We start from the raw sequence: 25,833 nt of genomic DNA on the forward strand, positions 1-25,833 counted from the left end.
TAGCAAAGTCTCACACGGACTTAGTGTTGGACTTAGTGTTGGCCTTTCTAAGATCTCATGGGTGGAAGGTGAACACGAAAAAGAGTGCTCTTATTCCTCTCACAAGAGTTCCATTCCTGGGAACTCTGATAGATTTTGTGGACATATAAATTTTTCTGACGGAGGTCAGAAAATCAAAGATTTTAACCACCTGCCGAGCCCTTCATTCCATTCCTCGGCCGTCAGTGGCTCAGTGTATGGAGGTAATCGGACTTATGGTAGCGGCAATGGACATAGTTCCGTTTGCTCGCTTGCATCTCAGACCACTGCAACTATGCATGCTCAAACAGTGGAATGGGGATTTTGCAGATTTATCTCCTCAGATAAATCTGGATCAAGAGACCAGAGACTCTCTTCTTTGGTGGCTGTCACAAGATCACCTGTCCCGGGGAATGTGTTTCCGTAGGCCAGTGTGGGTTTTAGTGACGACGGACGCCAGCCTACTGGGCTGGGGTGCAGTCTGGAATTCCCTGAAAGCACAGGGTTTGTGGATTTAGGAGGAGGCCCTCCTACTGATAAATATTCTGGAATTAAGAGCAATATTCAATTCTCTTCAGGCGTGGCCTCAGCTGGCTTCGGCCGGATTCATCAGATTTCAGTCGGACAACATCACGACTGTAGCTTATATCAATCATCAGGGGGGAACAAAGAGTTCCTTGGCGATGATGGAAGTTTCCAGGATAATCCGATGGGCAGAGACTCACTCTTGCCATCTATCAGCGTTCTATATCCCAGGGGTAGAAAACTGGGAGGTAGATTTTCTAAGTCGTCAGACTTTTCATCCAGGGGGAGTGAGAGCGCCATCCGGAGGTGTTTGCTCAACTGGTTCGGCTATGTGGCACACCAGAATTGGATCTGATGGCGTCTCATCAGAACGCCAAACTTCCGTGTTAAGGATCCAGGTCCAGGGATCCTCAGGCAGTACTGATAGATGCTCTATCAGTACCCTGGTCGTTCAACCTGGCTTATGTGTTTCCACCTTTCCCTCTCCTTCTGCGTCTGATTGCCAGAATCAAACAGGAGAGAGCTTTGTGATTTTGATAGCGCCTGCGTGGCCACGCAGGACTTGGTATGCAGACCTGGTGGACATGTCATCTCTGCCACCATAGACTCTTGGATGCTTGAACGGACCTTGAATCAGAAGGTCCTGTCGCAGTGGCAATCTAATTTCTCTCCAACTGACTGCTTGGAGATTGAACGTTTGATTTTATCAAAGCGGGGTTTTCTCTGAGTCGGTCATAGATACCTTGATTCAGGCTCGAAAGCCTGTCACCAGGAAAATCTATCATAAGATATGGCGTAAATATCTTTTTTGGTGCGAATCCAAAGACTACTCATGGAGTAAGATCAGGAGTCCTAGGATTTTGTCCTTTCTTCAAGAAGGATTGGAGAAAGGATTGTCAGCTAGTTCCTTAAAGGGACAGATATCTGCTCTGTCTATTCTATTACACAAGCGTCTGGCAGATGTCCCAGACGTTCGGGCTTTTTGTCAGGCTTTAGTTAGAATCAAGCCTGTGTTTAAACCTGTTGCTCCGCCTTGGAGTCTAAATTTAGTTCTTAATGTTCTTCAGGGGGTTCCGTTTGAACCCATTCATTCCATAGATATTAAGCTTCTATCTTGGAAAGTTCTGTTTCTAGTTGCCATCTCTTCAGCTCGAAGGGTTTCTGAATTATCTGCATTACAATGTGACTCGCCTTATCTTGTTTTCCATGCTGATAAGGTGGTTTTGCGTACCAAACCTGGGTTCCTCCCTAAGGTGGTTACCAACAGGAATATCAATCAGGAGATTGTTGTTCCTTCTCTGTGTCCTAATCCTTCTAAGAAGGAATGTTTATTGCACAACTTGGACGTGGTTCCTGCTTTGAAGTTCTATTTGCAGGCAACCAAAGATTTTCGTCAATCATCTTTGTTTGTTGTCTATTCTGGGAAACGTAGGGGTCAAAAGGCTACGGCTACCTCTTTCCTTTTGGCTGAAAAGCATCATCCGTTTGGCTTATGAGACTGCTGGCCAGCAGCCTCCTGAAATAATTACTGCTCATTCTACTAGAGCGGTGGCTTCCACATGGGCTTTTAAAAATGATGCTTCTGTTAAACAGATTTGTAAGGCTGCGACTTGGTCTTCGCTTCATAACTTTTCCAAATTTTACAAATTTGATACTTTTGCTTCTTCGGAGGCTGTTTTTGGGAGAAAGGTTTTGCAAGCAGTGGTGTCTTCCGTTTAGGTTCCTGTCTTGTCCCTCCCTTCATACGTGTCCTAAAGCTTTAGTATTGGTATCCCACAAGTAAGGATGAATCCGTGGACTCGGTACATCTTGCAAAATAAAACAAAATTTATGCTTACCAGATAAATTTATTTCTTTTGCGATGTACCGAGTCCACGGCCCGCCCTGTCTATTCAAGACAGATTGTATTTTTTATTGAAACCTTCAGTCACCTCTGCACCTTATAGTTTCTCCTTTTTCTTCCTTGGCCTTCGGTCGAATGACTGGGGGGTGGAGCTAAGGGGGGAGCTATATAGACAGCTCTGCTGTGGTGCTCTTTGCCACTTCCTGTTAGGAAGGATAATATCCCACAAGTAAGGATGAATCCATGGACTCGGTACATCGCAAAAGAGAAATTTATCAGGTAAGCATAAATTTTGTTTTTGTTCTATCTGCTTATGTTCTTTTTTTAAAGACCAAGAAGGTGTCTAAATCTGTTACCCCTCTTGTAAGCCCTCTGATCATTGGGAACAATTTAAATGGGAGAAATGTTGTGGGTGAACTGTCCCTTTAAACTTGAGCACCTACGTTTCCTTTTAAAGGAGGTATTATCTACTCTTGAGCTTCCGGACACTAAGCTTCCTGAGGAACCTAAAATCCCTAAGTTAGATAGGGCCTATGAAGATAAGAAGTTTCCTGAGACCTTCCCGGTTCCTGTACAAATGGTGAATATTATTTCGAAGGAATGGGAAAAGATTGGAACTCCTTTCTAACCTTTTTCGACTTAAGAAAATGTTTCCAGTTCCTGATTATCACTTGGAACTATGGACCTTCGTTCCTAAGGTGGATCGAACCATTTCCACGCTCGCCAAACATACTACTATTCCGCTAGAGGATAGCTTTGTTGAGGATGGATGTCCGGTCTTCAAAAACTGTAAGTGGATCTTCGGGGGTTAGTGTTAGGTTTTTTAAGGGTTTATTGGGTGGGTTTTATTTTTAGCTTAGGGTTTGGGCGGAAAAAGAGCTAAATGCCCTCTTAAGGGCAATGCCCTTACAAATGCCCTTTTCAGGACAATGGGGAGCTTAGGTTTTTTGGATTGGGGGGTTGGTTGTGTGGGTGGTGGGTTTTACTGTTGGGGGTTGGTTGTATTTTTTTTACAGGTAAAAGAGCTGATTTCTTTGGGGCAATGCCCCGCAAAAGGCACTTTTAAGGGCCATTGGTAGTTTAGTGTAGGCTAGAGGTTTTTTTATTTTGGGGATGCTTTTTTATTTTCATAGGGCTCTTAGATTAGGTGTAATTAGTTTAAAGATCTTGTAATTAGTTTTATTTTTTGTAACTTAGTGTTTTTTATTTTTTGTAACACAAACCTAAGCTCCCCATTGCCCTGAAAAGTGCATTTGTATGGGCATTGCTCTTAAAAGGGCATTCAGCTCTTTTACCTAAAGCCCAAAGCCCTAATCTAACAAAAAAAAACACCCACATTTAAAAAAAGATTCACTCACAGTTTCTGAAGTCCAGACATCCATCCTCATCCCGGCGGCGCGTAGCTGATAAATCCTTGAAGACATCCAGCGTGGAGCTTCATTTTCATATGGTCACCGCCGTACGCTGGATCTTCAATGCAAGGGATTGAACGCTTGATTTTATCTAAGCAAGGGTTCTCTGATTCGGTCATTGATACCTTGACCCAGGCACGTAAACCTGTTACTAGAAAGATTTACCATAAGATATGGTGTAAATATCTTTATTGGTGCGAATCCAAGGGCTACTCATGGAGTAAGATTAGGATTCCTAGGATTTTATCTTTACTCCAAGAAGGTTTGGAGAAAGGGTTGTCAGCAAGATCCTTAAAGGGACAGATTTCTGCTTTATCTATTTTGCTACACAAACGTCTGGCAGATATTCCGGATGTTCAATCTTTTTGTCAGGCTCTGACTAGAATCAGGCCTGTGTTTAGACCTATTGCTCCTCCTTGGAGTTTGAATTTAGTTCTTAAGGTTCTTCAAGGGGTTCCGTTTGAACCTATGCATTCCATAGAAATTAAATTGTTATCTTGGAAAGTTTTTTATTTTTGGTTGCTATTTCTTCTGCTTGCAGAGTTTCTGAGCTTTCAGCATTACAATGTGATTCTCCTTACCTTATTTTTCATTGCGATAAGGTAGTGTTACGTACCAAACCTGGTTTTCTTCCTAAGGTTGTTTCCAACAAAAATATTAATCAGGAGATTATTGTTCCTTCATTGTGTCCTAATCCTTCTTCTAAGATAGAGCATCTGTTACATAATTTGGACATAGTCCGTGCCTTGAAGTTCTACTTGCAGGCGACTAAGGATTTTCGTCAAACATCTTCATTATTTGTTTTTGTTTTTTTCTGGAAGACGTAGGGGCCAGAAAGCTACGGCTACCTCTTTCTTTCTTTCATGTAATTAGCAAGAGTTCATGAGCTAGTGACGTATGGGATATACATTCCTACTAGGAGGGGCAAAGTTTCCAAAACCTCAAAATGCCTATAAATACACCCCTCACCACACCCACAATTCAGTTTTACAAACTTTGCCTCCCATGGAGGTGGTGAAGTTTGTGCTAGATTCTTCGTTGATATGTGCTTCGCAGCAGGCTGGAGCCCGGTTTTCCTCTCAGAGTGCAGTGAATGTCAGAGGGATGTGAAGAGAGTATTGCCTATTTGAATACCATGGTCTCCTTCTACGGGATCTATTTCATAGGTTCTCTGTTATCGGTCGTAGAGATTCACCTCTTACCTCCCTTTTCAGATCGACGATATACTCTTATATACCATTACCTCTACTGATTCTCGTTTCAGTACTGGTTTGGCTGTTTACTACATGTAGATGAGTGTCTTAGGGTAAGTAAGTCTTATCTTTTATGACACTCTAAGCTATGGTTGGGCGCTTTATATGTAAAGTTCTAAATATATGTGTTTAAACTTATATTTGCCTTGATTCAGGATAATCAGTATTCCTTATTTCAGACAGTCAGTTTCATTATTTGGGATAATGCATATGAAATATTTTTTTTTTACCTTAAAGGACCAGTCAACACTGTAGATTTGCATAATCAACAAATGCAAGATAACAAGACAATGCAATAGCACTTAGTTTGAACTTCAAATGAGTAGTAGATTTTTTTTCTGACAATTTTAAAAGTTATGTCTTTTTCCACTCCCCCTGTACCATGTGACAGCCATTATTCTTGCACATGCTCAGTAGGAATTGGTGACTCAAAAAGTTTAAATATAAAAAGACTGTGCACATTTTGTTAATGGAAGTAAATTAGAAAGTTGTTTAATTGTATGCTCTATCTGAATAATTAAAGTTTAATTTTGATTGAGTGGCCCTTTAAAAGAATTTTTTCAATTGACTTTTTTTTTCCCCTGTGGGCTGTTAGGCTCGCGGGGGCTGGAAATGTTTCAATTTATTGCGTCATTTTTGGCGCTGACTTTTTTGGCGCAAACATTTTTTGTCATTTCCGGCGCCCTAATTGACGCCGGAAGTTTGCATATGGTTGCATCATATTTGATGTTCAGACGTTTTTTTGCGCCAAAATTGTGGGCGTCGTTTTTTCGGCGTGTCAGGATGTGGCGTCATACTTGGCGCCAAAAAATATGGGCGTTGTACTTGGCGCCAATAATGTGGGCGTCATTTTTGGCGCCAAAAAATGTGGGCGTCATTCTTGTCTCCACCGTTTTTTCACATTATTTCAGTCTCATTTTTCATTGCTTCTGGTTGCTAGAGGCTTGTTCATTTGGCATTTTTTCCCATTCCTGAAACTGTCATTTAAGGAATTTGATAATTTTGCTTTATATGTTGTTTTTTCTATTACATATTGCAAGATGTCTTAACATGACCCTGGATCAGAATCTACTTCTGAAAAGACGCTGCCTGATGCTGGTTCTACCAAAGTTAAGAGCATCTGTTGTAAACTTTTGGTAACTGTTCTTCCGGCTGTTGTTTGTGATAACTGTCATGATAAACTTTCTAATGCAGATTGTATTTCTATTAGTAATAATCCATTACCTGTTGTTGTTCCTTCAACATCTAATGTTCAGGATGTCCCTGTTAATGTAAAATAATTTGTTTCTAAATCTATTAGGAAGGCCCTGTCTGTTATTCCTCCTTCCAGTAAGCGTAAAAGGTCTTTTAAAACTTCTCATATTTCAGATGAATTTTTAAGTGATCGTCATCATTCTGACTTATCTGTTTCTGATGAGGATCTATCTGGTTCAGAAGATTCTGCCTCAGATATTGACACTGATAAATCTTCATATTTATTTAAGATGGAGTTTATTCGTTCTTTACTTAAAGAAGTGTTAATTGCATTAGATATGGAGGAGTCTAGTCCTCTTGATACTAAATCTACTAAGCGTTTAAATTCGGTTTTCAAACCTCATGTAGTTATTCTTGAAGTTTTTCCAGTTCCTGATGCAATTTCAGAAGTAATTTCTAGGGAATGGAATAGTCTGGGTACTTCATTTACTCCTTCTCAAAGGTTTAAGAAATTGTACCCTGTGCCATCTGATAGATTAGAATTTTGGGATAAAATCCCTAAAGTTGATGGGGCTATTTCTACTCTTGCGAATTGTACTACTATTCCTACGGCGGATAGTACTTCCTTTAAGGATCCTTTAGACAGGAAGCTTGAATCCTTTCTAAGGAGAGCTTATTTATGTTCAGGTAATCTTCTTAGACCTGCTATTTCTTTGGCTGATGTTGCTGCAGCTTCAACTTTCTGGTTGGAGGCTTTAGCGCAACAAGTGTCAGACCATAATGCTTATAGCATTGTTAAACTTCTTCAACATGCTAATAACTTTATTTGTGATGCCATTTTTGATATCATTAGAATTGATGTCAGATATATGTCTTTAGCTATCTTAGCTAAAAGAGCTTTATGGCTTAAATCTTGGAATGCAGATATGACCTCTAAGTCAACTTTGCTTTCTCTTTCTTTCCAAGGTAATAAATTATTTGGTTCACAGTTGGATTCTGTTATTTCAACTGTTACTGGGGGGAAAGGAACCTTTTTGCCTCAGGACAAAAAATCTAAAGGTAAATACAGGGCTGCTAATTGTTTTCGTTCCTTTCGTCAGAATAAAGAGCAGAAGCCTGACCCTTCCCCTAAAGGAACGGTTTCCGTTTGGAAACCTTCTCCAGTCTGGAATAAATCCAAGCCTTTTAGAAAGTCAAAACCAGCTCCTAAATCCGCATGAAGGTGCGGCCCTCATTCCAGCACAGCTGGTAGGGGGCAGGTTACGATTTTTCAAAGATATTTGGATCAATTCGATTCGCAGTCTTTGGATTCAGAACATTGTTTCTCAAGGTTACAGAATAGGTTTCAAGATAAGACCTCCTGTGAGAAGATTTTTTTCTCTCTCGCATTCCAGTAAACCCAGTGAAGGCTCAGGCATTTCTGAAATGTGTTTCAGATCTAGAGTTGGCTGGGGTAATTGTACCAGTTCCAGTTCTGGAACGGGGTCTGGGGTTTTACTCAAATCTATTCATTGTACCAAAGAAGGATAATTCCTTCAGACCAGTTCTGGATCTAAAAATATTGAATCGTTATGTAAGAATACCAACATTCAAAATGGTAACTATAAGGACTATTCTGCCTTTTGTTCAGCAAGGGCATTATATGTCTACAATAGATTTACAGGATGCATATCTTCATATTCCAATTCATCCAGATCACTTTCAGTTTCTGAGATTCTCTTTTCTAGACAAGCATTACCAGTTTGTTGCCCTTCCGTTTGGCCTAGCAACAGCTCCAAGGATTTTTTCAAAGGTTCTCGGTGCCCTTCTCTCTGTCATCAGAGAACAGGGTATTGCGGTATTTCCTTATTTGGACGATATCTTGGTACTTGCTCAGTCTTTACATTCTGCAGAATCTCATACGAATCAACTTGTGTTGTTTCTTCAAAAACATGGTTGGAGGATCAATTTACCAAAGAGTTCTTTGATTCCTCAGACAAAGGTAACCTTTTTGGGCTTTCAAATAGATTCAGTGTCCATGACTTTGTCTTTAACAGAAAAGAGACGTCTGAAGTTGGTTTCAGCTTGTCAAAACCTTCAGTCTCAGTTATTCCCTTCGGTAGCTTTTTGCATGGAAATTCTAGGTCTCATGACTGCTGCATCGGACGCGATCCCCTTTGCTCGTTTTCACATGAGACCTCTTCAGCTTTGTATGCTGAACCAGTGGTGCAGGGATTATACAAGGATATCTCAAATAATATCCTTAAATTCCAATGTTCGATCTTCTCTGACTTGGTGGTTGGATCACCATTGTTTAATTCAAGGGGCCTCTTTTTTGTTCGACCAACCTGGACTGTGATCTCAACAGATGCAAGTCTTTCAGGTTGGGGAGCTGTATGGGGATCTCTGACAGCGCAGGGGGTTTGGGAATTTCAGGAGGCGAAATTACCAATCAACATTTTGGAACTCCGTGCGATTTTCAGAGCTCTTCAGTTCTGGCCTCTTCTGAAGAGGGAATCGTTTATTTGTTTTCAGACGGCCACAACCGTGGCATATGTCAATCATCAAGGTGGGACTCACACTCCTCAGGCTATGAAAGAAGTATCTCGGATACTTGTATGGGCGGAATCCAGCTCCTGTCTAATTTCTGCGGTTCACATCCCAGGTGTAGACAATTGGGAAGCGGATTATCTCAGTCGCCAGACGTTACATCCGGGCTAATGGTCTCTTCACCCAGAGGTATTTCTTCATATTGTTCAAATCTGGGGACTTCCAGAAATAGATCTGATGGCTTCTCATCTAAACAAGAAACTTCCCAGGTTTCTGTCCAGATTCAGGGATCCTCAGGCGGAAGCAGTGGACTCGTTGTCGCTTCCTTGGAATTATCATCCTGCCTATATCTTTCCGCCTCTAGTTCTTCTTCCAAGAGTGATTTCCAAAATTCTAATGGAACGTTCGTTTGTACTGCTGGTGGCTCCAGCATGGCCTCACAGGTTTTGGTATGCAGATCTCATTCGGATGGCCAGTTGCCAACCTTGGACACTTCCGTTAAGACCAGACCTTCTATCTCAAGGCCCATTTTTCCATCAGGATCTCAAATCATTAAATTTGAAGGTATGGAAATTCAACGCTTGATTCTTAGTCATAGAGGTTTCTCTGACTCAGTAATTAATACTATGTTACAGGCTCGTAAATCTGTGTCTAGGAAGATTTATTATCGAGTCTGGAAGACTTACATTTCTTGGTGTTCTTCTCATAAGTTCTCCTGGCATTCTTTTAGAATTCCTAGAATTTTACAGTTTCTTCAGGATGGTTTGGATAAAGGTTTATCTGCAAGTTCTTTGAAAGGACAGATCTCTGCTCTTTCTGTTCTTTTTCACAGAAAGATTGCTAATCTTCCTGATATTCATTGTTTTGTACAGGCTTTGGTTCGTATCAAACCTATCATTAAGTCAATCTCTCCTCCTTTGACTCTTGATTTGGTTCTGAGGGCTTTACAGGCTCCTCCGTTTGAACCTATGCATTCTCTGGATATTAAATTACTTTCTTGGAAAGTTTTGTTCCTTTTGGCCATCTCTTCTGCTAGAAGAGTTTCTGAGTTATCTGCTCTTTCTTGTGAATCTCCTTTTCTGATTTTTCATCAGGATAAGGCGGTGTTGCTGACTTCTTTTCAATTTTTACCTAAGGTTGTGAATTCCAACAACATTAGTAGGGAAATTGTTGTCCCTTCATTGTGCCCTGATCCTAAGAATTCGAAGGAAAGATCTTTACATTCTTTGGATGTAGTAAGAGCTTTGAAATATTATATTGAAGCTACTAAAGATTTTAGAAAGACTTCTACAGGCCCATTTATCAAGCTCCGTACGGAGCTTGAAGGGACGTGTTTCTGGCGAGTCTTCAGACTCGCCAGAAACACAACTTATGAAGCAGCGGTCTAAAGACCGCTGCTTCATAACCCTGTCCGCCTGCTCTGAGCAGGCGGACAGGAATCGCCGGAAATCAACCCGATCGAATACGATCGGGTTGATTGACAGCTCCCTGCTGGCGGCCGATTGGCCGCGAGTCAGCAGGGGGCGGCGTTGCACCAGCAGCTCTTGTGAGCTGCTGGTGCAATGTTAAATGCGGAGAGCGTATTGCTCTCCGCATTTAGCGAGGTCTTGCGGACCTGATCTGCAGTGTCGGATCAGGTCCGCAAGCCCTTTGATAAATGGGCCCCCATGTCTATTTGTTATCTTTTCTGGTTCCAGAAAAGGTCAGAAAGCTTCTGCCATTTCTTTGGTGTCTTGGTTAAAGTCTTTGATTCATCATGCTTATGTGGAGTCGGAAGTCCCCGCCTCAAAGGATTACGGCTCATTCTACTAGGTCAGTTTCTACTTCCTGGGCTTTTAGGAATGAAGCTTCTGTTGATCAGATTTGCAAAGCAGCAACTTGGTCTTCTTTGCATACTTTTACTAAATTCTACCATTTTGATGTTTTCTCTTCTTCTGAAGCAGTTTTTGGTAGAAAAGTACTTCAGGCAGCTGTTTCAGTTTGATTCTTCTGCTTATAATTTCAGTTTTTTTCATTATTAAGATTAAAACTTTTGATTTGGGTTGTGGATTATTTTTTCAGCGGAATTGGCTGTCTTTATTTTATCCCTCCCTCTCAAGTGACTCTTGCGTGGAAGTTCCACATCTTGGGTATCTGCTATCCCATACGTCACTAGCTCATGGACTCTTGCTAATTACATGAAAGAAAACATAATTTATGTAAGAACTTACCTGATAAATTCATTTCTTCCATATTAGCAAGAGTCCATGAGACCCTTTTTTTGTGGTGGTTATGATTTTTTTGTATAAAGCACAATTATTCCAATTCCTTATTTTTGATGCTTTCGCTCCTTTCTTATCACCCCACTTCTTGGCTATTCGTTAAACTGATTTGTGGGTGTGGTGAGGGGTGTATTTATAGGCATTTTGAGGTTTGGGAAACTTTGCCCCTCCTGGTAGGATTGTATATCCCATACGTCACTTGCTCATGGACTCTTGCCAATATGAAAGAAATGAATTTATCAGGTAAGTTCTTACATAAATTATGTTTTTTGGCTGAAGAAGAGTATCATCCGTGTTGCTTATGAGACTGCTGGACAGCAGCCTCCTGAAGGAATTACGGCTCATTCTGCTAGGGCTGTGGCTTCCTCATGAGCATTTAAAAATGATGCTTCTGTTGAACAGATTTGCAAGGCTGCAACTTGGTCGTCTCTTCACACTTTTTCCAAATTTTACAAATTTGATACTTTTGCCTCGTCCGAGGCTGTTTTTGGTAGAAAGGTTCTTCAAGCAGTGGTGCCTTCCATTTAGGTTCCTGTCTTGTCCCTCCCTTTCATCCGTGTACTATAGCTTTGGTATTGTATCCCATAAGTAAGGATGAAATCCGTGGACTCGTCATATCTTGTAAAAGAAAAGGAAATTTATGCTTACCTGATAAATGTATTTCTTTTACGATACGACGAGTCCACGGCCCACCCTGTCGTTTTCTAAGACAGGTCTTTATTTTTGTTAAACCTCTGCACCTTGGCTTTTCCTTTCTCTTCCTAACTTCGTTCGAATGACTGGAGTGGGAGGGAAGGGAGGAGCTATATATACAGCTCTGCTGTGGTGCTCTTTGCCTCCTCCTGCTGACCAGGAGGCGATATCCCATAAGGATGAAATCCGTGGACTCGTCGTATCGTAAAAGAAATAAATTTATCAGGTAAGCATAAATTTCCTTTTTTTGAGTGCGGGACTGACGTTGCGTTACAGCTATACCGACATGACTCGTAATGACTGCGTTACTGTTTTTACACTGAAATTGCCATTTTTTCAGCGTTCAAACCGTAACACAAAACTCGTAATCTAGGTGTATATGTCTGTATATCTGTGTCTGACTCTGTATATCTCTGTGTGTCTGTCTCTGTATGTCTGTATCTGTGTGTGTCTCTGTATCTGTGTGTGTCCATGTGTCTGTGTCTGTATGCTTATATCAGTATCTGTATCTGTGTGTGTCTGTATGTTTATATCAGTGTCTGTGTGTGTGTCTTTTTTCTGTATATGTCTCTGTATCTCTCTCTCTGTCTGTATCTCTGCGTGTCTGTCTCTGTGTGTCTGTAACTATGTGTGTGTCTTCCTCTGTCTTTCTCTATATATCTGTATCTGTCTTTTACTGTGTCTGTCTCTATATGTCTTTATCTGTGTGTGTCTCTGTATGTTTATCAGTGTCTGTATCTATGTGTGTGTGTTTCTGTATATTTCTGTCTCTATATATGTCTGTATATCTGTGTGTCTGTCTCTGTATGACTATAACTCTGTGTGTGTGTGTGTGTGTGTGTGTGTGTCTGCCTCTTTGTCTTTCTCTGTATATCTGTATCTATATGTCTATCTCTGTGTCTCTCTCTATATGTCTCTATATCTGTGTGTGTCTGTCTCTGTATGTCTGTAACTATGTGTGTGTCTGCCTCTCTTTCTCTGTATATCTGTATCTATATGTCTGTGTCTGTGTGTGTGTTTCTGTCTGTGTGGGTGTCTGTCTCTGTATGTATGTGTGTGCCTGTCTTTCTGTATGTCTGTGTGGGTGTCTGTTTCTGTATGTCTGTGTGGATGTCTGTTTCTGTATGTCTGTGTGTATGTCTGTGTCTCTGTATGTCTGTCTGTGTGTCTGTGTGTGTTTCTGTGTGGGTGTGGGTGTCTGTCTCTGTATGTATGTGTGTATCTGTTTCTGTGTTTGTGTGTCTGTCTCTGTATGTCTGTGTGTGTGTCTGTCTCTGTATGTGTGTGGGTCTGTCTCTGTATGTTTGTGTGTGTGTGTGTCTTTTTCTGTATGTCTGTGTCTGTATGTATGTATGTATGTCTGTGTGTGTGTGTGTCTGTTTCTGTATGTCTGTGTGTGTGTGTCTGTTTCTGTATGTCTGTGTGTGTGTGTCTGTCTCTGTATGTCTGTGTGTGTGTCTGTCTCTGTATCTCTGTGTGTCTCTGTATGGCTGTGTGTGTGTGTCTCTATCTCTGTGTTTGTCTGTCTCTGTATGGCTGTGTGTCTGTCTCTGTGTGTCTGTCTCTGTGTGTGTGTGTCTCTGTATGTCTGTGTGCGTGTGTCTGTCTCTGTATGTCTGTGTGTGTGTCTGTCTCTGTATGTCTGTGTGTGTCTGTCTCTGTATGTCTGTGTGTGTCTGTCTCTGTGTGTCTGTGTGTGTGTGTCTGTGTGTGTCTCTGTGTGTGTGTGTGTGTGTCTCTGTGTGTGTGTGTGTGTCTGTCTCTGTATGTCTGTGTGTGTCTGTCTCTGTATGTCTGTGTGTGTCTGTCTCTGTTTGTGTGTGTGTGTCTGTCTCTGTATGTCTGTGTGTGTGTGTCTGTCTCTGTATGTCGGTGTGTTTGTGTGTCTGTCTCTGTATGTCTGTGTGTGTGTCTGTCTCTGTATGTCTGTGTGTGTGTCTGTCTCTGTATGTCTGTGTATGTGTCTGTCTCTGTATGTCTGTGTGTGTGTCTGTCTCTGTATGTCTGTGTGTGTGTCTGTCTGTCTCTGTATGTCTGTGTGTGTGTGTGTCTGTCTCTGTATGTCTGTGTGTGTGTGTGTGTGTCTGTCTCTGTATGTCTGTGTGTGTGTGTCTGTCTCTGTATGTCTGTGTGTGTGTGTCTGTCTCTGTGTGTGTGTGTGTGTCTGTCTCTGTATGTCTGTGTGTGTGTCTCTGTATGTCTGTGTGTGTGTCTTTTTCTGTATGTCTGTGTGTGTGTCTTTTTCTGTATGTCTGTGTGTCTGTATGTGTGTGTGTGTCTGTCTCTGTATGTCTGTGTCTGTCTGTATGTCTGTCTCTGTATGTCTGTATGTGTGTGTGCCTGTGTGTGCTGAGCTGTAACTCGCTACTGGTGTTTTCTGAGCATTCTGCTTTTTTCTACAGACAACTTCTGGAATCGACATCGTCCCCTGTTGTTTTTTGCCACAATGATGTTCAGGAAGGTAATGTCTGACCATGTGCTTTTGTTTGCTGTTCTCTTGTCCATAATAGAGCTTCATTCTTACTTGCTACCAACCCCTAACATCCCACTCCTGGTCTCTCACTGCACAGAACATCCCACTCCTGGCCTCTCACTGCCCCTTATTACACATAACATCCTGCTCCTGGCCTCTCACTGCCCCTTATTACACATAACATCCTGCTCCTGGCCTCTCACTGCCCCTTATTACACATAATATCCCGCTCCTGGCCTCTCACTGCCCCTTATTAAGCATAACATCCTGCTCCTGGCCTCTCAATGCCCCTTATTACACATAACATCCTGCTCCTGGCCTCTCACTGCCCCTCACTACACATAACATCCCGCTCCTGGCCTCTCACTTCTCCTCACTACACATAACATCCCACTCCTGGCCTCTCACTGCTCCTCACTACACATAACATCCCACTCCTGGCCTCTCACTGCTCCTCACTACACATAACATCCTGCTCCTGGCCTCTCACTGCTCCTCACTACACATAACATCCCGCTCCTGGCCTCTCACTGCTCCTCACTACACATAACATCCCACTCCTGGCCTCTCACTGCTCCTCACTACACATAACATCCCGCTCCTGGCCTCTCACTTCTCCTCACTACACATAACATCCTGCTCCTGGCCTCTCACTGCTCCTCACTACACATAACATCCCACTCCTGGCCTCTCACTGCTCCTCACTACACATAACATCCCGCTCCTGGCCTCTCACTGCTCCTCACTACACATAACATCCCACTCCTGGCCTCTCACTGCTCCTCACTACACATAACATCCCACTCCTGGCCTCTCACTGCTCCTCACTACACATAACATCCCGCTCCTGGCCTCTCACTGCTCCTCACTACACATAACATCCCGCTCCTGGCCTCTCACTGCTCCTCACTACACATAACATCCCGCTCCTGGCCTCTCACTGCCCCTTATTACACATAACATCCCGCTCCTGGCCTCTCACTGCTCCTCACTACACATAACATCCCGCTCCTGGCCTCTCACTGCTCCTCACTACACATAACATCCTGCTCCTGGCCTCTCACTGCTCCTCACTACACATAACATCCCGCTCCTGGCCTCTCACTGCTCCTCACTACACATAACATCCCGCTCCTGGCCTCTCACTGCTCCTCACTACACATAACATCCTGCTCCTGGCCTCTCACTGCTCCTCACTACACATAACATCCCGCTCCTGGCCTCTCACTGTTCCTCACTACACATAACATCCCGCTCCTGGCCTCTCACTGCTCCTCACTACACATAACATCCCGCTCCTGGCCTCTCACTGCTCCTCACTACACATAACATCCCGCTCCTGGCCTCTCACTGCCCCTTATTACACATAACATCCCGCTCCTGGCCTCTCACTGTTCCTCACTACACATAACATCCCGCTCCTGGCCTCTCGCTGCCCCTTATTACACATAACATCCCGCTCCTGGCCTCTCACTGCCCCTTATTACACATAACATCCCGCTCCTGGCCTCTCACTGCCCCTTATTACACATAACATCCTGCTCCTGGCCTCTCACTGCTCCTCACTACACATAACATCCTGCTCCTGGCCTCTCACTGCTCCTCACTACACATAACATCCCGCTCCTGGTCTCTCACTGCTCACTACACATAACATCCTGCTCCTGGCCTCTCACTGCTCACTACACATAACATCCCGCTCCTGGCCTCTCACTGCTCCTCACTACACATAACATCCTGCGCCTGGCCTCTAACTGCCCCTTATTACACATAACATCCCGCTCCTGGCCTCTCACTGTTCCTCACTACACATAACATCCCGCTCCTGGCCTCTCACTGTTCCTCACTACACATAACATCCCGCTCCTGGCCTCTCACTGCTCCTCACTACACATAACATCCCGCTCCTGGCCTCTCACTGTTCCTCAATACACATAGCATCCCGCTCCTGGCCTCTCACTGTTCCTCAATACACATAACATCCCGCTCCTGGCCTCTCACTGTTCCTCACTACACATAACATCCTGGTCCTGGCCTCTCACCGCACATAACATCCCGCTCCTGGCCTCTCACCGCACATAACATCCCGCTCCTGGCCTCTCACTGCACATAACATCCTGCTCCTGGCCTCTCACTACACATAACATCTACTCCTGAGCTCTCACTGCTCCTCACTATAGATATCATCTCCCATTGCTGCCTCTCTCGGGTATTAATTCTCATTATCTTGTGTGTAGGTAACATCCTTTTCCTCTCCTCACGTTCTTCCTCCCCATCGGACAGACTGATGCTCATAGACTTTGAGTACAGCAGCTACAATTACAGGTGAAGCCAAATTTACTTTATTGTTTTGTTGTTATTTTAGAAATTGCTTGTTTTCTTCCTAAATGGAAAGAGTCCACAGCTGCATTCATTTCTTGTGGGAAATATGAACCTGGCCACCAGGAGGAGGCAAAGACACCCCAGCCAAAGGCTTAAATACCTCCCCCACTCCCCTCATCCCCCAGTCATTCTTTGCCTTTCGTCCCAGGAGGTTGGCAGAGAAGTGTCTGAAGTTTGTCTCTTATGGAGGGTAGTGCTCTTCGGCATGGGACAGGAGCTTTAAGTAGTCCTGTCAGTCTCTCAGTGAGGGCTTGGATGAAAGTTAGCGTCTGGAGATGCAGGGAGTTTCTTTCTGCGAAACCATCCCGACTCAGATTAACAGCTCCTCAAGCAATCGGCGTTGTCTAACTTCGCTTCGCTGCCTGCTTTCTTCTCTCAAGTCCATGGCGGAGGTGATGCTACTATTCGTCACACTTGAAAGGCCGTGTTCCTGTTCCACAGCGTAGATTCCGGTAAGATCGTTTCATTTTACTTTATCGTCAATGTAATGTGAATGTTTTCCTGAGAGGCTAACACCTTTGCAGGTTTAACTATATGACATAAGGGTCTCAGTGAGTCTCTGTTAGTATCTTAGAATCGAGGGTTAATATTTCCTGAGGAGGGTTATTGAACAGGGGGGTTTATAATCCTGTTTGTTATGTGATTCAACCTGCTTACGTGTGATGTTTATGGCCTCGTGGTTGGAACTTTGAGGTCTTTGGAAGTGACACAGCCTTTTGGTTGGGCGACCTTTTTTTGGACTATTCGGTTCACCTTCTGTTCGGGCGTGGTTACGTTGCGTTCCCCATTTCTGCATTCCTGACCGTGTGGCGAAGGAGATATTCTAGTCCACAGGGGTCTGGTCATAGGAGGTGGTGAGTGCCCCAGCCATTGTGGGTGTCAGGTGCCGTTTTTTGTTTTCATACTTAAGTCCATATTGATATTTCCTCTATCCAGTTATGGAGGATTCTGATGCTGAAACTGTGCTAGTTTCAAATTAAGTTACGGAGGATTCTGATACCGAGACTATTTTGATTTCAGATTCTGTGTCCAGTGACAAATCTGGATTGGCTTCGTTGACACATGTCAACCAGTTTTGTTCCGTATGACATTTCAGAGCGCCTGGTTCCTCCTATGTTATAAGAGACCTTTGGGTTTTCTTCCATTGTCTCCAGGTGCGTTGGATATCCATTTAGGGATCTGTGTTTCCGGGTGATGATTGTTCCCTGCGGGGACTTTGTTTAGTTCGGGTTTTTCCGGAGCTGGGTAGGCTTCATGCCTTTCTCTTCCTTGTGTCCTCTGCTTGTGCGGAGGTGATAGGGAGACTAGTCCTGCTAGTAGGATTTTTTTGGACCTCAAAGTATCCCTTGGTTGTCCTGAGGCTCTGAGAAGTATCTTCATACGACTTCTAGCCTTGCTCCTTGGAGCGTTGGACTTTAGCTAGGGGTGGTTCCTTCCTTTGGTCGGGGGTTTCGAGTTCTTCTCGCTATCTGGATTCTCTGGATATGCATCCATATCCCTTTTGTCTGGCTTTTTGGCCAGCTGGGGTGTTTAGTTCTAGGATAAGAATGGCAACTGTAGATAAGTGACTGCGCCTAAGATAGTATACCTGCTACACTATAAAAAGACCCCCTAATAAGGTCCTGAAGAAAGATACAATTTTTGGGTATATAGGAGCGCCAATGGCTAAGCTATACAACAGGTTATTTGTCTACTCCATTAGATGTCCTAGATGTTACTCAGGACAACAAACTTCAATTTATCATTTAAATGTAATTATAGTCCACATATAAAAGATTGTTAAAAGATTGTTTGAATAAAAGATTTTAATTTAAATTACATATGTTAAAACATCAGACAAAAGGGGAGATACCAATGAATAAAGAGTTTAAAACAATTAAAACTCCCAATATATCTATCGATATGATTCAAAATGAACCATTAACAACCAATACACCTTCCGTATTAGATGGACCTCAGTGTGATAAATACACTTTTACCAATGCACTCAGAAATGAAGAAATATAAATATAAATTCTATCGAAGTTATACATACAATAATGAGTTATCACAAGCGATGCATACGCTAGGTTACTATCAATGATGATCACAAGTGCATAATTGAAATAAACTATATATAAAAAAGAACAAGGAAAAATTCTGATTGGATCAATACCGGTATGTCCACAAAATCGTGATAAAAAAATGTGTAAATAACTTCCACTAATATAAAAAATAAAATCACAAAAAGATGAAAAATGATAGTGATAGCAATTCTAATTATATTGAGCCAAATCCTATTGAAGTATATAAAACAATATATATATATATATATATATCCACAATTTCTAATATATCAATACGACTGATATAACAGTGTTTCCGTGTGCTATAATAATGCTAATTATTAGTTAAACATCAGCTGTAAAAACCAAAATATCCAAGTGAAGTTCCCAAATTACAATAAATGTCCCAAAAGCAATTGAAAATCAAATTAATGTCCCAAATAATAATCCTAAAATTAATCCAAAAAGATCATCATCCTTTGTGTTGTGCAGAGTTCGATCCAGTATCCTAGTCCGTTGTGAGACAGAGACCTATGGAAAAAGAGAGTGCACTAAACAAAAAATAGACCATATCCCAAAGGTTTTTTGTTTAGTGCACTTTCTTTTTCCATAGGTCTTTGTCTCACAACGGACTAGGATACTGGATCGAACTCTGCACAACACAAAGGATGATGATCTTTTTGGATTAATTTTAGGATTATTATTTGGGACATTAATTTGATTTTCAATTGCTTTTGGGACATTTATTGTAATTTGGGAACCTCAATGATAATCCAGCAGGGATTAAACTGACCTATGAGTTTGGTAACACACAACTACATTTTTTAGATGTGACGTTAATGAGTATGGAAGGAAAAGTTCTTACAAAGGTGTATAGAAAATATACACACTCCTCCACGCGAAAAGCAATCACCCAAAGAAGGTTTTTCGATCTGTAATGAAGGGGCAGTTCATACGTTTAAAACTTTACTGCACTACACAATGTGAATATGATAAAGAAGCTTTAGATCTGGAGGATCGTTTTATGTAAAAGGGGCTACGCAAGAAAGGAAGTTTCTATTGTAAGAATGGATATAGCCAAAAGGGACAGGTCACAATTTGTGAAATTAAATAAATCTAAAAAGCAGGATAAATTTGATGGTGTTTCTTTAGCAATCAGTACCATCAGGTCTGTAACATATGAAAGCATTTTCGCACGTTATCAGCAGATGATGATTTGAGAGACATAGTCACCAAAGGTTGCAGATATGCCTTCAAAAAGGGCAACACGGTGGCTCCGACACAGTTGAGCTCCACTAAATCTGCTAACTCATCATGGTTAAGATTTAGAGGAGTTTACTTTGTGTATAGCTTGTGGGCACCTCCAGCAAGGAGAAGGTTTTTAGAGTGCAGTAACAGGGGAACAGTTCAAGCCTGAATTGTAGAGCCACTTATGTGGTTTATTTGTTAACCTGTGAACAATGTGGTGTTCAGTACACAGGACTCACATCTAGGGAAACACGAGACAGAATTAATTAACACATAAATAACATTAAAGCAGGCAAATTGACAACTCCACTGGTACAACATTTTAAGATGAAGCACAATAAAAGCGCAGATACTTAGGTGGACAATAATTGAGCAGGTAAAATGTAAAAACAGAGGAGGAGACAGAGATAAACTATTAGCAAAGAGGGGTACACAGATTAAAAACAAGGGTCCCCTCAGGGTTAAACTCTGAAGTTTTGGGAATGATGAATATAATTTCTGTGTGTCCAGGGGCAACTCTCTGGCTATGTGTTAAATCATGCCATTGTTATAAAATATTTAATTGTGGTATCTAAAAGGGATCAGTTGACATCATTTACTGAACTTTTTAATACAAGATAAACAATCTTTGTATGATGTCATATGATTCCTTTTGTTTTGTTCTTTATCTATATATTTTATAATTTTTCTCAAGTATTCTAGTATAGGGATTTGTTATATCACTCTCTCATAGTAATGAATATAACACTTGGATTGTGTAATTATCTGGGTCAAAGTTAGAGCATGTTTAGTCATGATCGTTTATGAATTAGATAAGATGAAACAAAGATAATTAGCTCTCACTTTGAAAGTGTTAACAACCCATGAAAGAGTCATCCGTTTTTGCATTTGTATATTAATTGATTATGAAGTATCATTCACATAAAACAGTATGTTGTCTTTAATATGTACAATTGTTGAGACAGAGGTTGAATGAGAAGGTGTGTTTAGAGAGAATACGCCCAGGATAATTCTTTTATCCAATCACAATTATGCACAGGTGTATTTAAAGGCAGTTGGGATTATGAACTTTATGCTACGATTATGGCCAGATGGGCTGAAACGCGTCAGCAGCTAGTTCTTTAAGTGTATTCCTTACACACCACTATGTCACTTATGTTGTAACTTTTGCTTCTAACTTGGAAGTAATTTGGACTCTCAATAAAGCGTTTTAAATCAAGTAACCCTGGTGCATCTCATCACTTTACTCTCTGAAACATAAGGCTCCCGTGTAGGGCTGTATGTTTTTACTCTATCGGCTGTTTTAGGAGTTATCTTTGACCGGCGATCTGTTTTTCACATTGTTTAGCCGGAAGATCAAAGTGGTTTCCTTTGCCGTCCAGGAAGGGCGGGGTTATCTTTTGCGCACTTGAAGAGAAGCAGCACAGTTGTTTTCTTGCTACGGAGTCCCGGAATCCAGCATACAGGGAGCTTCATTGCAGTTCAGGTGTTTGCTAAGACCACATCGTTGAAAGTTAAAGCAGGCGGTCTTAGGCGTTCTGAAACACGGTTAGCAGTGGTTGGTGTACCATGGGGGCAGGTAGGCGCCTCAGCAGAGGTTGAGGCGAAGAGGTGCACTTTTTTTCATTTAGTTATTCAGTAAATAGGTTTCATTGTCAGTTTTTTTGGTGCAGTAAAATTGTTAGGTTTTAAATTTTAAAGGCACATTATACTCTCTGTTTCAGAAGATTTTAGCAGACAGCATCTGTTCTCATATTTTTTTTCTGACATAAAATTAACAGATTATATATGTAAAGGAGCCAAGACCAGCATTTGCTTTGCTTATTTTTATCATGGAAGATCTTCAGAACGTTACATGTTCCATGTGTTTGAATGCCAATGTGGAACCTCCTGTTTCTTTTTGTCCCACTTGCATTGAGAGGGCGTTGCAGTTTAGAGAGCAAATTTTCTTTGATAAAAAATTTACAAAAGCAGATACTGATGAGATACAGAGTATGCCGCAACTTTCTCCCCAAGCGTCACAGCCCTTAACGCCCGCTCAAGCGGAGCCGTGTACCTCTGCAGTTTCTTCTGCGATTACTTTAAAGGACATAGCTGCAGTTATGTCATCTACTCTTTCCGATGCATTATCTGCCTTTCCCGTATTTCAAGGCAAACGCAAAAAGGAGAACCACGTGGTCAATGCACCTTCTGATACCTTGATGGCAATTTCAGATGTACCCTCCCAGGGCTCTGAATTGGAGAGTATGGAGGTTCTATCCAAAGGTGAACTTTCTGATTCAGGAAGTGCTTTACCATTGACGGATTCAGAAGTGGTTTCTTTCAGGGTTAAGCTTGAACACCTCCGCTTATTATTGAGGGAGGTTTGACTCTGGACGACTGTGATTCAATAGTGGTTCCTCCAGAGAAGTTGAGTAAGTTGGACAGATATCTAGAAGTCCCTTCTTATTCTGATGTCTTTCCAGTTCCCAAGAGAACTTCAGAGATTATTGCTAAGGAATGGGAGAGACCAGGTATTCCCTTCTCTCCTTCTCCTGTTTTTAAGAAGATGTACCCTATAGCTGACACTATTAGGGACTCTTGGCAGACGGTCCCTTAGGTGGAGGGTGCTATTTCTACTTTAGCTAAACAAACTACTATTCCTATTGAGGATAGTTGTGCTTTTAAGGACCCTATGGATAATAAGTTGGAGGGTCTCCTTAAGAAGATCTATGTTCATCAGGGGTTGCTATTACAACCGGCGGCTCTTAAGACTGAGACTTCTTTGGAAGGGATACAGGATCGGATTAAAGCTCTTAAATTAGCTAATTCATTTATTACGGATGCTTCTTTGCAGATTACTAAGTTGGCGGCTAAGAGTTCGGGGTTTGCCATCTTAGCACGCAGAGCCTTATGTTTGAAGTCTTGGTCTGCGGATGTGTCATCCAAGTCTTAACTTTTGGCTATTCCTTACAAGGGGAAAACCCTGTTCGGACCTGACTTGAGGGTAATTATTTCTGACATCACGGGAGGCTAGGGTCATCTCCTCCCTCAGGATAAAAAAATCAAAACAGATTTCTTTTGAAATTTCAAGGGAATCCCCCCTTCCTCTTCCTCTAAACAGGAAGGCAACTATTCACAAACCAAGTCTACCTGGAGACCCAACCAGTCTTGGAACAAGGGTAAACAATCCAAAAAGCTTGCTGCTGGTCCCAAGTCAGCACGAAGGGCTGGCCCCCTATCCGGGACCGGATCTAGTAGGGGGGCAGACTTTCATTCTTCATCCAGGCTTGGATGCGAGACGTTCAGGATCCCTGGGCAATAGAAATAGTGTCTCAGGGATACAAATTGGAGTTCAGAAATTCTCCCAGAGGAAGGTTTCTTCTTTCACAATTATCTGCAGACCAGATAAAAAGAGGCGTTCTTACGTTGTGTAAGAGACCTCTCCTCCATGGGAGTAATCTGTCCCGTTCCAATACAGGGACAGGGGTTTTATTCAAATCTGTTTGTAGTTCCCAAGAAAGAGGGAACCTTCAGACCTATTTTAGACCTCAAAAGTCTAAACAAGTTTCTCAGAGTTCCATCCTTAAAGATGGAAACCATTCATACCATTCTTCCTTTAATCCAGGAGGGTCAATTTATGACAACAGTGGATCTCAAGGATGCATATCTTCATGTTCCTATCCACAGAGATCATCACAAGTTCCTGAGGTTTACCTTTCTGGACAAACATTTTCAGTTTGTAGCTCTCCCTTTCGGTCTGGCCACGGCGCCCAGAATTTTCACAAAGGTTATGGGGTCTTTACTGGCGGTCCTAAGACCGTGGGGCATTGCGGTGGCACCTTACCTGGACGATATTCTGATCCAGGCGTCATACTATCAACTAGCAAGGTCCCATACCGACATTGTTCTATCCTTCCTGAGAACTCACAGGTGGAAAGTAAATCTGGAAAAGAGTTTGTTAGTTCCTCAGACAAGGGTTCCCTTTCTGGGAATTCTAAAAGACTATTTCAATGAAGATTTTTCTGACGGAGGTCAGAAAGTTAAAGATTCTGGATACATGTCGAGCCCTTCAGTCCAATCCTCGGCCGTCAGTGGCTCAGTGCATGGAGGTAATCGGATTGATGGTGGCGGCAATGGACATCGTACCGTTTGTGCGTTTTTCATCTCAGGCCTCTGCAGCTGAGCATGTTCAAGACAGTGGAATGGAGATTATACAGATTTGTCTCATCGAATAAATCTAGATCAGGAGACGAGGGACTCTCTTCTATGGTGGTTGTCGCCGGATCATCTATCCCAGGGGACATGCTTTTGCAGACCCTCATGGGTGATTGTGACAACGGATGCCAGCCTGTTAGGTTGGGGAGCAGTCTGGAGCTCCTTCAGGGCTCAAGGAGTATGGTCTCAAGCAGAGTCTCTCCTTCCCATCAACATTCTAGAGTTGAGGGCGATGTTCAATGCGCTTCGGGCCTGGCCTCAGTTGGCCTCAGCCCAATTCATCAGATTCCAGTTGGACAATATAATGACAGTGGCCTACATCAATCATCAGGGAGGAACAAGGAGTTCCTTAGCGATGACCGAAGTGGCCAAAATAATTCAGTGGGCGGAGATTCACTCTTGCCATCTGTCGGCTATCTACATCCCAGGGGTGGAAAACTGGGAGGCAGATTTTCTGAGCAGGCAGACTTTTCATCCGGGAGAGTGGGAACTCCATCCGGAAATATTTTCAATGATTCTCAGATGGGGTCGGCCGGAGTTGGACCTTATGGCGTCTCATCAGAATGCCAAGCTTCCGAGATACGGGTCCAGGTCCAGGGATCCCCAGGCCGAGCTGATAGATGCCTTGGCAGTGCCTTGGTCTTTCAGCCTAGCTTATGTATTCCCTCCGTTTGCTCTCCTTCCCCGGGTGATTGCTCGAATCAAACAGGAGAGGGCATCAGTGATCCCCATTGCCCCTGCGTGGCCTCGCAGGATTTGGTATGCCGATCTGGTGGACATGTCATCTCAGCCACCGTGGAAGCTTCCATTGAGCAGAGACCTTCTCATTCAGGGTCCCTTCCATCACCCGAATCTAGTTTCTCTGCAGCTGACTGCTTGGAGATTGAACGCTTCATTTTATCTAGGTGAGGGTTCTCTGATTCGGTCATTGATACCTTAATTCAGGCACGTAAGCCTGTTACTAGGAAAATGTATCATAAATATATCGCAAATATCTTTATTGTTGTGAATCCAAGGGCTACTCATGGAGTAGGGTCAGGATTCCTAGGATTTTCTTTTCTCCAAGAAGGATTGGAGAAGGGGTTATCTGAAGGGACAAATCTCTGCCTTATCTATTCTGTTACATAAATGTTTGGCAGCTGTTCAGGATGTACAATCTTTTTTTCAGGCTCTGACTAGAATCAGGCCTGTATTTAGACCAATTGCTCCTCCTTGGAGTTTGAATTTAGTTCTTAATGTTCTACAAGGGGTTCCGTTTGAACCTATGCATTCCATAGATATTAAGTTGTTATCTTGGAAAGTTTTTTTTCTGGTTGCTATTTCTTCTGCTCAAAGAGTATCAGAGCTTTCGGCATTACAATATATTTCTCCTTACCTTATTTTCCATTCGGATAAGGTGGTGTTACGTACTAAACCTGGTTTTCTTCCTAAAGTTGTTTCAGACAAGAACATTAATCAGGAAATTGTTGTTCCGTCCTTGTGTCCTAATCCTTATTCTCAGAAGGAACGCCTGCTACATAATTTGGATGTAGTCCGTGCTTTAAAGTTCTACTTGCAGGCGACTAAGGACTTTCGTCAATCTTCTTCTTTGTTTGTCGTTTTTTTCTGGGAATCGTAGGGGTCAGAAAGCTACGGCTACCTCTCTTTCTTTTTGGCTGAAGAGTATCATCCGTTTGGCATATGAGACTGCTGGACAGCAGCCTCCTGAAAGAATTACGGCTCATTCCACTAGGTCTGTTGCTTCCTCATGGGCATTCAAA

General features: G+C 42.4%; 1 protein-coding gene across 1 annotated transcript in view; it reads left to right on the forward strand.

Moving 5' to 3' along the window:
• Positions 1 to 25,833, forward strand: part of CHKB (choline kinase beta) — a 191,245-nt gene that overhangs the window by 149,145 nt on the left and 16,267 nt on the right. The window contains exons 6-7 of the mRNA XM_053716290.1: positions 14,131 to 14,189; positions 16,439 to 16,526. Coding sequence (XP_053572265.1) covers positions 14,131 to 14,189; positions 16,439 to 16,526 — 147 coding nt within the window. The remainder of the gene's footprint in view (positions 1 to 14,130; positions 14,190 to 16,438; positions 16,527 to 25,833) is intronic.

This window comes from Bombina bombina, chromosome 6 (assembly GCF_027579735.1).
Source record: "Bombina bombina isolate aBomBom1 chromosome 6, aBomBom1.pri, whole genome shotgun sequence".
NCBI lineage: Eukaryota > Metazoa > Chordata > Amphibia > Anura > Bombinatoridae > Bombina > Bombina bombina.